Here is a 16,736-nt window from a genome sequence, read left to right as displayed (position 1 = left end):
GGCACCGGGCTCTGCTGCACGGCGTAAGGGAGTTTGTCACACTCATCATGCACAAGCTGAACTTGCCTGAGGAGCAAAAAAGGGGGCACATTCCAGAGGCAAATCTGATGAGCTGGATTTGTGATGCTGTTGCATGTTCTGTTCAGTAGGTGCAACAGTAAGTGCCAGAAACCAACCTCTATCCACCCCTACTGTGAGGAATTAAAGGTATTTCTGCTGGCAGCCTCATCCCGGTTGTTTTGCCAGCGAGGATCTGTCCCGATGGACATTTCCTTCATGTGGGGTTACCTGAGCAGTCTCAAAATGGTACCGTGAGCAAAGGTGTGGAGTGGCTACAGTTATTTTGGGTATCTCAGAGCAGGAAGTTCATGGCAGATTAGTCAGGGTGTTGCTAATAAAATAACAATTACCTAAGCAGCAAACTTCTTTGCATTCTTAACGTGGGAAATGTCTACTCAGTTGCACAAGTGGAATCTTGATATACCGGGAGGTGAGAGGGCTTGGGTGTGCTCTTACTAGTTCCTGTGGTGGCATGAAACAGGTAATTCTCTTTTGAGATGGGTGTTGTAGAGCTTGGTTTAACATCAGCCCAGACTTTGGAACCCTCTACAAGTGTTCTCTCGAGGAATGAGGATTGTCATCTTCATTTGGAACACTTGTGTGTGAAGACACCGAAGCCGCGTGTCCGTGACAGTGAGCTGGGGTGGGATTATCCACGTGGGAGTCCTTCACCCCGAGGGCTCACGGAATTGTCGAATGGCTGAGGTTGGAAGGTACCTCTGGAGGTTTTCTCACCCAGCCCCCTGCTCAAGCAGGGTCACCCACAGCAGGCTGCCCAGGCCCTTGTCCAGCTGGCTTTTGAACAGCTCCAAGGATGGAGACTTCATAACCTCCCTCCCTGGGAAACCTGGGCCAGTCTGTCACCCTCACCCTAAGCTGATGAGCTGCACTGGGAAGAAGCTGAGATTTGCTTTGTGCATTATCAGTCCTTTCTGTGCTAGTTCTCCTGGGTGTTTTAGAAGAAGAGGAAGTGCTGTGGTCCTTTTCTGTGCTGAACTAAAAAGTCCTTTCATCTCCCAGGCTTTCCAATACACATACTGGCTGTGAGCTCTTGGAATTAGCTGAAAGGACTGTGGGCAAATACAGTATATGAGTAATGAATTTCTGTTTTAGAAAGTCGCTATAACAGTGGTACTATTTCCCCAGTGCTTTGCCAGCGATTTAATTAGAAGTGGCAGTTTTAATTAAATAACACAACTGGAGGCTGGGTTATTTCTCTCCTCTGGTTCCTTCTCAGTTTCAACAGAGAGGGGTTTTTTTCTGCAGTGTATGTGGTAAGTAGAATATTCAGCTGTACCATGGAAACCACATGAAATGTGGCTGTTTAATAATAGTGGTGCATAACATTCATAATTTAAAGTATTTCCACTAAATAACTTTTTTCAGTTCTCCAGCAGATTCTAGAAAAGCAATGACAATACCAGAAGCTGATACTTAGAGGGAACAAGAATTGAACAAAACACTTTTTGTTGTTGTTGTTGGAAATAACCTCTCTCTAGTTGAGAGGTTTTCTGTTGAGTAAATTGAAATTCTGCCCTTTGACTCTGAATTACATTTAATTCTTGTGGTTTAGTTGTGGTTTGGGCTGCTTTTTTGGGGGATGGGTCGTCACAAGCGTTTGCTGGTTTTTGCCAGTGCCCTGTGCTGTGATTTTTCAAAGCCATACTTGCATCAGGAATCGGGATTTGGCAGTAGAACACCTCTAACATACCCTCTTTAATTGAGTAATAAAATTCCTGACTTCAAGTGACTACATGGATATCTAGAACAAATTATGTTGATGTAAATATATTGTTGATGTAAATATATTCTTATACATTTATTTTGTCTAAATCATCAGGCTAATCAAATTCAATCATTTCCCAATTACTATGAATTACTTTCTTGTTTTCTTTTGTAACATCAGTAAAATACTGTGCAATGATTACCTTTGAAAACGTTCCAATTTTGCTCTTTAAGACAGCTAATACCAGTGATACTCCAGTTTTTCCCTTTTAGATAGCTCATGTTAACCACAGTGCCAGAGCTTGGAGTCTCTGGAATATTAGAATATCTTCCCTGGGTTTTTATTTACAGAAACAGGGGATAAACATTCATTATCTAGATGGGCTATTGACTGGGTTTGTTATATCCCGGAGAGTGTGTGGTTTTCAAAGATTGATCCTATCTTTCCCTCTCTAAGTGGTGGCAAGGATGAACCTGACACCCTGAGAAACTGAAAGGCATCAAGTGTTCCTTTACCTAAGTGGGATTATTGGGTGGTTCTTTTATTTTCCCGAGGTACAGAATGATTTACTCACCCTGTTTGCTTTGCCAACAGAGAGATAACCCGGTTTACTAGCGTTTCCCAAGAAGCTTGGGAAAAGGCCAGGAGCTTGGGAACTGACACTACACGTGCAAATACACAAGTGTTAATTCCCTTAATAGAGGGGCAAAAGCTGAAATCCCTTTAGGCAGGTTTTGTACAAGCACTGTCCATTAAGGAGGATATCTTGCCTCCTGGGAATTCCTGCTGCAGCGCTGGATGATGGCTTAATTCATACAGCAATTCTACCTCCTTACACTTCCTTTGATTACCTTCCATACTTTGATTATATTCCATACCTTCGGGGTATAACATCCTGCACAGACCACATGTTTAAGGGAGAGAGCTTGTTTACACAATAAACCCCAGAAATTTGTCAAAAGCTGAGGTTTAAATACCTGTTAATGCTTGCTTGAACTTTTATTTGTAGCGGGTTTTAAACATTGTGTTTATTCTCTCCTCGCCTTGCTTAAAAGGAAGAGAAAGCCTCAGACTTACTTGCCTGGGAGCATCTTTATTCACTGTCTGTAGAGCAAGTGAAACCATGCAGCTGTCAAATAGGACAAGCTATTTAGGCATGTCTTACTGCAGTAAGACCTGTTGGGGATTACAAGGCAAAAAGACATTTTCATAGAATCCTAGAATGATTTTGGTTGGAAGGGACCTTGAAGACCGTCCAGTCCCATCCCCGTGCCGTGGGCAGGGACACCTTCCACTGCACCAGGTTGTTCCAAGCCCCAACCTGGACACTCCCAGGGATGGGGCAGCCACAGCTTCTCTGGGCAACCTGTGCCAGGGCCTCCCCACCCTCCCAGGGAAGAATTTAGTCCTTATATCAGGTCTAACCCTCTTGGGCAGCCTTCTCCACAAACCAAGCGAATTGAGTTACATAAAAGTGATTTCAGAAATAATGTCATGACAATCCTCTTTCGGAAGAAATTCGTAACTCCTGTAGCTTGGAGGTCATGGCATCAGCATCCTGCTGTCAAAGATGGCTGGGATAGAAAGCCTCAGATGGTTAAAAGCTATTCACCCACATGGTATTTGAGGAGGAGATTTGTTGTCATTATGAGCAAAGACTTAGGAACTTGGCAGAGCAGGAAAAAAAACAATACAGTGGGTTAGTCATAATCCACTTCTTTGTTTTAAAACAAGGCAATGGACGGAAGACAATCAAATTACAGCTTAATGTGGAACTCCTTTCTGAGTTTATTATTTTTACTGCTTTGGCTTTTTATAGGCCAAGTAGAATTAAATACCTTACTTTACTTATGACCTCCTATGTTGCAAAGGCTGAGCTTTAGCCATTAGGATATTTTTATTAATGCAGTAGTATCTTTAGTCCTATAATACTAGTCCAGACTACTGTTATTTTTGAAGAAATATTCCTGTAGGCATGTGCTTATGTATTCTTAGCATTTCTCTTTGTTATGAAAAGCTTTGGCTTTGATGTGCTGCTTAAATTTCCTCTGAGTCATCATGGTAGTTGCCAAACCATTGTTTTTGTTCTATTTGGACTTGATTCTACTTCTACAGTTGTTTCCTCCTAGGGGGTTAAAGTCCATGAGCTTTTATTAAGATAAATGTCAGTGATTTCAAGTGGATTTGCATAAAAGAAGCCCTTACTCTCTGGTAGGATAAGTCATGTGTAATGTTTAGTTTTAAGGTAGCAGTGACTACAGGAAATATTGGAAATGAAAGTTCTTGACCTTTTCTGGACAGTGGAATTTCCCTTTCTATTAAATATGGAATACACTCTCATCTCAAGCTGTCAGTGAACTGAACATCCTCACTGGTCATCTTCTGTTTAAAAACATAAAAAGGTTTCTCCCTCCCAAACAATGAATGCAACATCTTGTTCTAGAAATGACATCAAGGCAAAAGATGGTGATCAATGATATGCTTTCTAAAAATAAGCGTTGCCAAAGTGAAGAACTTAAAGTCAGAGTTTAGAATTTGCTCTTTGCAGCAGCTTCAGAATCAGTGTCTTACTCATGTGTATCCCAGCCAGGTGGCTGTCCTAGGTCATGACTTGGTACCAGTCTTACATGCAGTAATTACTCATTTATATTAAAATTATCTGGCATCAGTCAGCAGGTCACAATTTATTTCAAGTTAAAAAATCATTTGCTACCATAGTTTGCATATTGCTGTAGCTCACGGTGATTTTCAGCTTTATAGTAATCTGAGGGACTTTTTTTCTTTAACTATGAGACAATGCTGTTCTAACAACATTTGCAAGGGTGATGAGTATTTCTCATGTGTGTCTCACAGCATGATTTCAGAGCCCGAGGTACTTGAAGATGCCATCAAAATTTTAGTTGCCAAACACAGGTCTGTTGAGAGTTTCTAATGCTCTTCGTGGATTTAATGGGTTTAGGATGGGCTGTGTAGGACTGGAGTTCAGCAAGGCACTCAAGGATGTCCTGCAGCCCATCCCTCTCCAGTGGAGTGCTTGAGATGCTTTAGTGCTCCTTAGTGCTGAGTCAGTGCCTCGGATTCCAGGCTAGATGATGCATTTTTCTGAACTGGAAAAAAGATCTTAGGAGTTGAAAGGAAGAAGAATTGGCATTGACTCAGCCCTAACGAGCCCCCAAGCAAACTGCAAAGTTACTGTGACTTTTGGCAGGAGATGAGTTAAGAAACAGAAACAATATTTTCCCTAATTATGGTTTAGAGCTATTCATTCAGGATCAGCTGGATAAGATGCCTTATCAGTGTTGGTGTCTGTGAAAATATGTGAGAGAAGGATGCAGGGATTCAGTGTTTGGTTGACTGACTTGTCAGTGCACGAGGGGATGGGTAGGAAGGCTTTCAGACAGATGTTTCATGGGACTCAAGTGCTGATTCAGCAGCATTTTGTAATTGCAAATGGTTGCAGTCCCATTTCAGAAGGTCATTTATGATGCATTTAGGGTTTTCTTCACACCGCCCTCTTTAATCTCATTCTCCACAGCTGTCAAAATGTACGATGCAAAAAGGTGGTGAGCACCCTGCAACTCCAGTTGTTACATATTCCATTCCCAGGGGTGGAAGGGGAATGGCTGAAGAAGATTTGGCTGACTATCTGCTATAAGAATTGGCAAATCTGAGTCACAAGAGACAACACGCTGGTGTAGGGACAGAAAGGGGCAGCAAGGGGAAGGCTGAGGGTGAAAAGTGCCTTCAGACTTTCCTGCTGAGGCAGGTGTCACAGTTGCATGAAGATCTCTCAGGGAGGTGGTACAAGGTGCAGCACTGGACAGAGGATCAGATTAAAAGAGAAGATGGGGCCCAGGGTACACAGAGTTAAGTGTCAGGTGCAGGTTGGTTGGCAAACAGATGGAGGTGACCAGGTGATCAAACTTGCACTTCTGGCTCTCAGGGCCTTTCTGTTTACTTTGGCACTGAAGAGTTTCACAGCACATCACCCAGTTTCAGTAGATGAGCTGTTTATGTAGTATCTAAAATATATGAGAGATATAAAACTACTGTATATAATTTTGCATATATTTTATATAATAAATATATTATCAATTAATGTATATATTGTATATCAATTAATGTATGTATATATTTATTTTTTTTTTAAATGGACATATATCTGCTCTAACCTGATGAGAGTATTTAACTCAGAAATAGGCAAAATGCATATAAAGAATAAATACTCTTTGTTCTCTAGGGACTGTTGTTTAAAGCTGATTTCACCTGTGCCAGTGTGGTTTGCTGGGACAGTGCAGCAGTTTCAGACTTTTACTAATACTTTTCCTGCTTTTCTAAGTCAGAAGGGTGAAGTGAGTGATTTGCCAGCTGGCTGTTTCAATCCACAGCAAATTAGAGTATGAAAAGGTGAAAAAACAAGGATCTATCAGTTCAAAGTCAGCACCGTGTGAACGTGTGCTTGTAGGAGCTGTTTAAAGGTTCCCACCATCTGAGTAAAATCCAGTGTCCAGTCTCCTCTCTGCTCATTGTGGACATCATTAAGGACAAATCAGGGAAAAAAGTGAAATCATGTGGGCTCAGTGCTTTGCTCATAACATCACACGTTGTCTTTACTCCTTTTGTCACCTCACTGAAGTCCTCGGTTTCAGCAGCGCTACCAGAAACCTTTGGGTCACAGATGTCATAGAAATCAGGGCTAAAGGGTCTTGATCAAGTGGCCTGAAGACACTTGCACCATCTCTGTCTCTAATCTGTGCTCTGTAGGCAGGAATGAAGTCCCTGCATCCATTTATCAATTTCTCCCACGCTGTGGATGGTAAAATATTAACACAGAAAGCGGGCGGGAAGTGGAAGAAAGCCCTGCAGGAACATCAACCAGCTGAGAACTGCTATTGTTGGGCCTTTGCAGCTGAGCACAAACATGTCTTTTGTTTTCCCGATGCCCTGGGGCAGAATATGAGGCTCTACAGGTGTGGCTTTTATTCATTATTTTACAGAGCATCCTGAATTAATATCTTTTGCTTTTCCTTGATATTCAGAAGGCTGGTCGAAGAGAAGTGTGTATGCGAACACAGAAATAACTGGAGGCATCCTGGGTGCCCTGATTTCTGCTCTGTTGATGCTTTTGACCAGTGGCCTAATAAAAGAATTGGCTGTGCTATTGTTGTTGCATGCTCCTACCCATTATGGAGCCATGTATCCATGGAAAAGATGTCTTGATGACAATGAACACCTGGTGTGGTTCTGCTCAGGAAACATTAGGAGAGGTGGGTCAGATGAGTACTCGCAGTGTCTGGAATTGTTTATTGTAAGAATGTCCCACTTTCTGAGCTATAAATACCTGCAAGAGAGGAATAAGTAAGGACTGCTTTCAAATGTCTCCCCAGGAGCAGGTAGTGAATGCTGGAACATTCATTTTGAAAAAGTGCTTTTGGGAATTGAAGGGCTGTATTCCTTAGCATTTGCCTTCTTTAAGAATAGTGGAGGTTTATCTGTGAGCATCGCTATAGCATGAGTTCAGTGATGGAAAATTCAAAGGGCTGTGTGATGTGCTGTTACATGAATAAATGTGGTTCTTGTTTTATCTTCCAGGCTGAAAATGAATGGGTTACAAATTGCTAAAGGTCTATAAATTGTCTTTCATAGGAACCAGCTCAAGCAGGGGCTCACTAATACTCTTGATCCCCACTGTCGTGGTTTAACACCACACAGCCTCACTCATTCACTCCTCCTACACCCTGCAGGAGGAGGGGGGAGAGAATAGGAAGAAATAAAATTAAAATTCGTGGGTTGTGTTTAAGATACTTAAATAGGATGGAAAAGGAAGGGAAAATATAATAATAAGGTTGATGATGAAAGAATTCAAATATACAAAACAAGTTGATGCATGATGCAACTGCTCAGTGACCAGTGCCCACCCAGTTCCTGAGCAGCAGCCCCCAGCCAGTTTGTCACAGAATGTTTGGGGTTGGAAGGGACCTCTGGAGATCATCTAGTCTGACTCCCAGGCAAAATAGTTTCACTTGGAGCAGCTTGCACAGGATTGTGTCCAGGCAGGGGTTGAGTGTTTCCAGAGAAGGAAAATCCACAGCCTCTCTGGGCAGCCTGTGCTGGAGCTCATTCTCTGTCACAGTAAAGAAATTTCTCCTTGTATTCAGATGGAACTTCTTGTGTCCCAGTTTTGTGCCTGTTGCCCCGTGTCCTGTCTGAGGATGTTATGGAAGACAGAGTCAAAGGCTTTGCTTTATATGTTTATGCTGAGCATGACACCACGTGGAATGGAATGTCCTTTGGGCTGGTCCAGGTCAGCTGTCCTGGCTGTGTCCCCCTCCCAGCTTCACGTGCCCCCCAACATTCTCCCTGGTGGGGTGGGGTGAGAAGCTGATTAGTGTAAACACTAAAAATCAGTGTGGTATCATTATTCTCATCCTAAATCCAGAACACAGCACTATACCAGCCACTAGGAGGAAAATTATCCCCGCTGAAACCAGGACATCCAATAGTGACTTCAACTTACAGAAATGGTCAGGTCTAAGACAGAGAACTGGACTGCTTCCAGAGCCTTAATGCTTCCTCAGAGAGAGCTTAGAGAATGCATTTGGTGCAGTTAGATTGTGTACAAACCACATTCCTGGATTTAAAGCCAGTCTCTGTTGCAGTGCTGTTCCTATACACAGCATACCCTTAGACCACAAATATTTACATTCCACGAGACCCAGGATACTTCATTGTGCTCTGTGCAGTTGTCAGCGAAGTTGACAAAGTCAGGGTGGTGATGGGGGAAGTTTTTTGCTCTGTTAACCTGTGTGTCTCCCTCTCTGAGCTACAAAGATTGGTTTGCATAACTGCCAGGGTTATATATATAAAGATATATAGAAAGAACACGGCTGCAGTTTCAGTCACCCAGGCTTCATGTCTGACATTTTGATGTGACTGAAATTTAAACTTTCTTTGATGCCTTTTCTCCTTTTTTTTCCCCCCCACAACAAATTTTGCAGCTCTGTGGTTTTTTTGGCCTAGAATCTGCACCCACGGAAGGGTTTATCTTAGTCTTAACATTTCAGTTTTACATATTTTTACTACAAGCAGCACATTTATTTTTCAAGGGAGAGTTCCATTAACTTTGTCTGTGCCACTGCATTGTAGCAACGTCATCCACAGACTGGTTCCAGCCAGTCCTTTTTATTCCATAGAAGTGAGAGGGCAAAGTTGGTTTGGACCACCTGTGTTCCTGTCAGGAAGCATCTCTGTCTACTGTTCCATGCACATGGAATTGGTGCCTTTGTTTGGGCCCGTGCATGGCCTTAATGGTGTCAGTGCAGCCTGGGGACTGGCCCCAGAACTTCTGCTTTGAGCAGATACATTCTTTTGGATGATTTAATAAAAAATAAGAATTCAGGGAACCAGTGCAAAGCTGGAGGGGTCCTGCCCTGCAAGTCTGCAGCTCTACATGTGGTTGTGGTCTGGGGTGGGAGACCTCCAGAGCTGTGTCTTTGTGTGGTGTGGAACGTGTGTGAACAACAATGCCCCGTGTAAGTCAGCAGGGAGACCGTCAGCCCATTTGTGTGCATCCCCTCCTCACATCAGCTAAAAAATCCTGGTGCTCCTGTGATTAAGGAGCACAAAGAAAAGGTTTTGTTCCTCAGTGGAACATGCACAGACCTGCCAAGCTGTTCTCAGTTCTAAACCCTTAATCTTCCAAGTGTCCTGGATGCGACGAAGAAGGGTCAGATCTGACACGGGCTCTTAGTTGACCTCAGGTTGTGCCCATGAAAAAATCCCCATTCAGCAGCTCCCTGCCTTAATATTACCAGGTGTTCCTTGCACAGCCCAGAAACTCCTCCAAGGCAGTGTGGTTAGGTTCTCCCTGGCCCCTGAGCTGCCTAGAAATTATGTGGAGCAGGGCTTAAGTTTTTAGGGAAGGGCTTCATCTCCTTAGCAGGCTCAAAGCTCTCTGACGCTTGGTTCAAAGACCTTAAACACCTTTTGTCTCAGGGAACAGTCTCTTGATCTCTCTTGTTAGGATAGAAGAGCTTATTCTGGTGAGATTTTAGGTGCCCAGAGGTTACATTCTGCAACAAGAGTTCTAAATTCTAATAGAAACAAAATGCATGAAGAGAAGAGAGATTTTAATGCTCCACGGGGTTTCTTTTTAAAGAAAGTTTTTTTGGTTTTTTTTTTTTTGTGAAGAGTGAGCAAAAGAAAATCTTTTTAGTCAGTTTAATATAAAGAAAAAAAGTACAGCTGTGTCCTAGTACATTCTGTTGTCAGAATATCTGCATTTTAGATAGATAGCTGTGTTGATAAGTGGTGAGCAACAGGCATTTTGCTGTGGTAATAAGCTCAGTTTAAGTGGTCATGCAGGATCAGCATTTGGGTTAAGAATCATGACGTCTTAGTGGAAGAGATTTATGCTGAAGACATTAATTATATACTACTTTAATTATAAAATATGTTATGAGGTAATCCAAGAAATGGGTATAGTCTATGTGTGTGAGTTTTTGTAAGAAAGTAAATACTGATACTACTGAAAACAAACTGTTACTTTGCCTGATAGGAACTCTCTGCAGACAGTCTAATTTTCTGATGCAGGTGTCATAAATTGTAATATTAGATTGTTAGAATATTGTCATATGCATGGGGACTAGTTCAAATCTTTACATTCATACAGTCTGGCAGTGCCCCAAATTTTGCACATCTATATCCTGTTTCAGGTTTCACAGAATTGCATTAGTTATTGTAAAGGCTGAGTTTTCATGGTTCAGTGCATTAAAACTTTTTTTTTCCCCTTTTTCTTGGCTCTGTGTCAGATTAAAGTTATTTGTAGGTGGCTGCAAGGATTTTTCCATTAATAAACCCATATTATTCTCATTGCTGCCTGGTTTCTGATTGTATCAGTGCTTCACAGGCAGTGATCTTTTTCCAATCTTGATAACTGGCTCTTGCTGTGGTAGAGGCCATTGTTCACAAATGGAGACTTGCTTTCGTAAAATAATCTAGAATTTATAAAGCTTTCCTTCTTCTGCATTTGCTTTACTGCTTCTTGAGCTTCTTAGTCGTATTTTTCATTGAATTACAGTTTCTTATGTAGACAGTGTAGGAGGCCTGTTTGTAATTGAGTCTAGGTAATTAAAAGAGCAAAGGAAGCAAGTATATAAAAGTACGTGTGCGTTCCCTTTTTATTATGTGTGTGGCTTTAAGGCTTGGCTTCCTCTCCCTCATAATAATTTTTCCCATTTCTGGGTAAACTGGCAGCTAAACACAATTTTAGCTATGAATTATATGCTGTCAAAATTGAGAGGAATTAACTTTTTGATTTCAATAAGTGACCTATTACTAGATTAATTTTTTTTCTAGAGCTTTTCCTCTGATACTGTTGTAACCCAAATGTGTTATGGTAGATGCTACCACAAACCTGCTCAGGATCTGGGGGGGTTTGCTGCCTGCTAAGTAGTTTCTCTGGCTGTTCTCTTCCTGGCAGGACACTTCTTTCCCAAGGAACTGGGTCGAGCAGCACACCTTACCACTTCAGATGTTTGGGAGCTGAGTGCTCCAAGTATTTCGGTTCCACCTGCCCTTTGACATTCACCTTCAGCTCACCAGTAACTGAGACCTGGCAGAAACCAGGGGAACAGAAATAGATATTTATCTCCAGCATTTGCAGTTGCATGGGCTTGGAAATAAGCTGAGTGGAGAGAGGAAGGAGCACAGCATTCCCTGTAACTCATAGAACAAATGTGCAGGTTTTTAAAGGAGAGTGGAGCACCCTGCAAAGTTAAATTTACATTTGGTTCCCCTCCAAAAATTTGCATACTGCAGACTTACTCAGAAGTTTTCTGAGTAACAGGTTCCTCTAACAATGCTAAGGAATGTTTTAATTCTTTGGAATTGCAACTGTTACCTTCTGGATGTTAATGTCCACTTAAATCCCTGACTCAGGGACTGTCTGATGCTCTTTGTGCTGCCTCGGGGCACAGTGTATGTGCTGTGAGGTACCTCCAGTCGCTGGCATTTCCTTTATATTAGATGTAGTAGCAATTACTGAATGGGTTAAATGCAGAGAGCTCATTACTCTAATTCACAAGACACCAGAGACCACCTAATTGGCACCTGTCAATATACTAGTTCAGTTTGGAGGGAAAATCTGGGAATATTGTAATGCAGGCAATAATGATGATGTAACCTTTCTATGTTGCAGCACATCCAGCAGCATTTCTGAGTAAGATGTTTTTGTGGTGACTTGCAAAAAGATCAGGCATGCTTTTTTAATCAATACAGTTCTTGTTCTTGTATCATGCAATCACAGTTTAGCTTCTCCTCATACCTGGAAGTGGGCAGCTCTAGGATTTGTTATTTGAGCCCACTGCCATGTGTGTAAGTGGGAGCTGAATATTAATCTCAGCGTGGTAGCCTTTGGTAGAACGAGATCATCAGTTATCCTGGAGGTTTATGGCACAGCCTGGAGCATCTCCACAGGCACAGCCACCTCTGACTGGGTGTTGTGACCACATGACACGTGGGGCATGTCCTTGCTTTGCCAGTAAGCTGGAAGTGTGAGTAACAACTGTGTTCTCTGGCTGCTTTTCGTTGGGAGGCCTTACAGCGTGGAGCTTTGTCTCTAAGAAAACATATTAATTTATGAAGGAAATGTATTTTTTTTGGAGAAATATAATAACTGTAGCATCAGAATTAGCATTATAAAGTTTCTAGCATTATAAAGTTTCACAGGCAAGAATTTCTGTAGCTGAATAAATGGAGTATGTTGTTCAGTTACAGTTGCTGTCATTTCAGCATTCAGCACTTCAGTCAGTATTTCAGTACCTGAACATGTGCAGGTACCCTTTATTTTTTTAAGCAGTTGATGCCAAAATGTGATGTCACAGTGACGTCAGTGGGAGCCAAGAGCTGCCCGAATCTTGCAGGTTTAGACTCGTAGTTTTTGGTTTAATGAAGGAGCTCCATCTAGTTTATGCTCCATCAGCTGAGAGTTTATTTCACCTAGCAAATTGTGAAGTAACAGTTACTTGTCTGGTTTTTTCACCTTGTTTAATTTACTGTCTGTCCCCTGGAGCAGGAGGAACAGTTGTATCATGTTCATACTCCAGATCACCTCACCCGGGTGGTGCCTTCCTGCTCTGGGGCTTCAGAGGGCTCTCAGCTGGGGTGAGATGATCCTTAAGGTCCTTTGAACCCAAACCATTCCAGGAGTCTATAAAAGCAGTTAAACAACCAATGAAAACATTTAATGGGTGTGAAAAGTTGATCCTATCCAGTATCAGTTCAGAAGCTGTGGTGTAGCAACGAATAGCAAAGCAATTTCAAATGTTTATCCTCAAAGTTGGAGATGAAGTTCTCTATTGTATCCGTGTAATTCCTGAAGAGTCGACATAGGATGTTTTTAGCACTTCATAGAAGACTCTGGGACACCTTCCAGGTTTTTGGCTCTGCTGGCTGCTCCTGTGAGTATAGAGGTGGTACAGAACTGCCTTTCAAAGCAGAGCTGGTAGTGCCCCGGAGATAGAGCTCTGATGCCAAATGACCAATAGGCCCTGGATTGGTTTTTTTCCCCTGAGACACTGATCACATTTTCTTGTTTCTCCTAAGCCCAGCCTAGCTCAGTTTGCTTTCAGATCATCTCCTGTGTGCTGAGTGTAACGTGGCAAGAGCTCAACCCACGGTTGGGTTTCAGCCAGAGCTGATTGACATTAAGGGGCTGTAACTGGATATGTCTGTGCTTGTGTTTCAAACTTGCTGCAACTCAATTTCTCCACATAAAACTTCAGTGCAAGAGTTTAGGTTCCTAAAAGAACTTTCAGCTTAATCGTGTAGATTTTTAAATTTTTTTTTAATTTTTACTGTCTGAAATTTATTTTTTTTTTATTGAAGAAGAGTTAAGCTGACAAATTTTCTCATGCAGTCGGTGTAGGTTCTGGGACCTCACAGAATATGATGGTTCAGCTGGCAAGTGGTGACTAGCTCAAGAACTATCCCAGCTCTTAATAGAGTGTAAAAATAATCTGAGCTTTTAACATATGCAGAATTGATTCCATTTGTTCTTATTGTTAGAGTTGACTGCAAATATTGGGAAGTACAAATGACAGAAAAATTAAAGTTTTCCTTCTTGTTTTTTCCTCCAGATTTAAAGTTCTGTTTTACAGATTTAAAGTGCTAAGTGTTTTAAAGATGATGTTTGCTTTTTCTGTTTTATTTTAAATCTGCTGTTATAGATCTTTTAAACCTAATTATCTAAAACCTGCATATCTAACTGTCTGGATACTTTGCAGTAAGGATTGAGCTTTTTAATTTTCTTTTAACATGTGTTGCAAAATTATTAACCCTTTAGAGTTGTCATCCACAGCAACTTTTTCTGAACTTGTTCATTCCATATCACATGATGCATTTTTTTTTTTTGCTTCTCTAAAGCAAATACACTGAACTGTGTTAATCTTCATACTAAAAGCAATTGTTTTGCTTTCCTTTGTTGCAGATCACCAGAAACTGGAAAGGGAAGCTAGAATCTGTCGCCTCTTGAAGCATCCCAATATTGGTAGGAACTTTTCATTGCTTCATACAGTATATGTCAGTTTAGAAAATGGAGGGGAAATGCAAAATAATGAGTACAAATAGCAGCTCAGAGGAGTCAAGGGCAAATATCTCCAGGCACGACTGTTTCTTTGTAACATGGTGCTCCCTGTGAGTCCTGCCATGGGATGCAATATCCTGATGGATCACCTAAAGCAATGTGCACTGTTCCATCCTTAAGCTTTTGCTCTCTATGCCAAGTGTTTGGGGTTTTTTTGTGCAGGGTGTAGGAGGAGTTATTTCCAGTACTGCCCATGACTTTTGGAGACCTGCAGAAGAATTTCAGCTAACGGTGTTTGTGTTGCAGAATGTGGATAGAGTTGTTTTTACTGAAATGCTTATTTTATCCTGTATTCTGTGTTTGAGATTCTGTTCTTCTGCAGGAATGATGGGTGGATGCAGAAAGCTCTGCCCCTTTTATTTCCACAGTTGTGTTTTCTGCTTATATAGAGCAAAAAAAGTTATTTGGGAGGGTGGGGTGTGCCTGTCTCCTTCCTTTAGAAACAGTATAAACAGGTAAGTACCTTGATCTTCAAGGAACTGTATCTGGGTTTTTCAGTTTTTCAGACACTGAATTAGTTTGCCAAGGGTATCACTCACAGGAATATTTGCTGTACCTGAGACTTCTGTAGAAGGGTGGGAATTTCCTGTCCATCTTGTTCCTCTGTCCCCATGCACGTTCTTGAAAGTTGTCCTCAGAAAAACAAGTAATCTCACCAAATGTTTTAATCAAACACGTATGCTTGGCACTCCAAAAGCACCTGGCAGTCTGCTTGGTCTTTCTTCTGGTTAGTTCTCCTCCTTTTCATTTTTAATTTAGAAGTATTAGGGACATTTTTAGACGAATATAATTGTTTTGTGCCTGGGATAAAATCATCTCCTTCCTTTTAGTAATAAACATGAATTGAAAACAAATGTGCCACTGTTCAAAAATGAAATGTCAAGTCTCTGAAACAGCTCCTTTAAGCTTTGAGCTTTGACACAGAAATTTGTTTAAGGAGGAAGAGTAGTGATATCTCTGTCATTTTACCCCCACCAAAATTTTGTAAAGTGGGGGAAGACCAGGGTAGGTACAACTCCTTGTGGGGAGAAGTCATGGTCACACATCTGGTGCTATCAGACTCTAAAGTCATTCACTTTGCTGTAACTAGAGTGTATCTCTGAGTTGGAACAAGCCAGGGAAGATGAATAAAAACCAATAATAAATGGATGCAGTGGAAGGGCTGAAGAGCACAGAGCTGAGCTGAAACAAAAGTCTAAATTGGTGCCATGTGATCACGTGTCTGCAGCTTGTTGAGCAGCTTGGACCAGTGTGGGTTGTGGTCCAGATGCTGTGTGTTCCACATGGAATATTTATATTTGTGAGGGTGTGACTCGGGAGTGCCAACAGGCACTGGCAGCGTTGGTGACAGGCAGGTAGGGCTCCAAGTCAGCACTAATTCTGTACCTCACCACCTGCACCAGGGGGCACAATCCAAAGCATCCTAGACACAGTGTTCTGCCCCTGTTCCAAAAAAGATGCCATGTTCTGGATCTGCCCATCAGAAGAGTTTTCATGGCCTGGAATTAATATGCCAGGGTTTGGCAGCAGGCGTTGTGTTCTGTCATCACTGAGTTTCTGCTGTCAGCTGTTCTGCCAGCTCTGCCTGTGTAGCTAAAAGAAACTTGTCAACAATAAGTATAATTTAGAAAATAAATAAAAGAAATTATAAAGAATAAATTTTTTTATGTGATTTCTAGAGGAAAGCAGAGATCTGGTTCAGTTGATTGGACAGTTTCTCAAAGATGAAATCCCTGGTTTTCTGCATGTTCCTCCAGTGTAGTTTTTTTTAATTCCTTGTCCTTTTGAATTACACATTCATTGCAGGGCACAGACTTCTGAAATTACAATTCACTTGTCATTCAGCCTTATTCTTCTTTATACTCCCTAGTTAGCTTGATTAAGTCTCCCTTCAAAAGTGACTTTGTGTGAAGGTGTCAGTTCCAGGTTAACTTTATTTCTAAAACAATACCTATATGATAATAGCGTTGTATGTTTCCTCCGTTAATTATCTTCCAAATCTTGGACAGTACCAGATACTCCAGAGTGTAAACCCTTTGTTAGTCACCTTTTTCATACTTTGCCTGCAGTCAGAGTGAAGCAGCACAGCTGTGGTGAGTCACTTTTTTGATTTTAGCCTGTGAGTAAACACATTGTATTTTTCATATGGGCAAGATTTTTTGCTTTAGAGAAACAGTTGAAAAAAATTAAATGCTAAGCATTGGAGATATTTTCCAATTATCTTTCCAGAGAAAACAGAGAATTATCAAAAACTTTTACAGATCACTTGGTTTTGCATTTCCAAGTTAGACCTCCAATTAGTACCTA

The 16,736-nt window shown here is 41.5% G+C and overlaps 1 protein-coding gene across 22 annotated transcripts in view; it reads left to right on the top strand.

The window, feature by feature from the left end:
- The window catches only part of CAMK2D (calcium/calmodulin dependent protein kinase II delta), a 115,978-nt gene that overhangs the window by 31,496 nt on the left and 67,746 nt on the right, over positions 1-16,736 (top strand). For all 22 annotated transcript variants that reach the window (XM_064653862.1, XM_064653854.1, XM_064653864.1 and 19 more), the window contains one exon: positions 14,274-14,333. In XM_064653862.1, the coding sequence (XP_064509932.1) occupies positions 14,274-14,333 (60 nt within the window). The remainder of the gene's footprint in view (positions 1-14,273; positions 14,334-16,736) is intronic.

Source organism: Pseudopipra pipra, chromosome 4 (genome assembly GCF_036250125.1).
Source record: "Pseudopipra pipra isolate bDixPip1 chromosome 4, bDixPip1.hap1, whole genome shotgun sequence".
In the NCBI taxonomy this organism is placed as follows: domain Eukaryota; kingdom Metazoa; phylum Chordata; class Aves; order Passeriformes; family Pipridae; genus Pseudopipra; species Pseudopipra pipra.
This window is presented reverse-complemented; position numbering and strand designations above follow the sequence as displayed.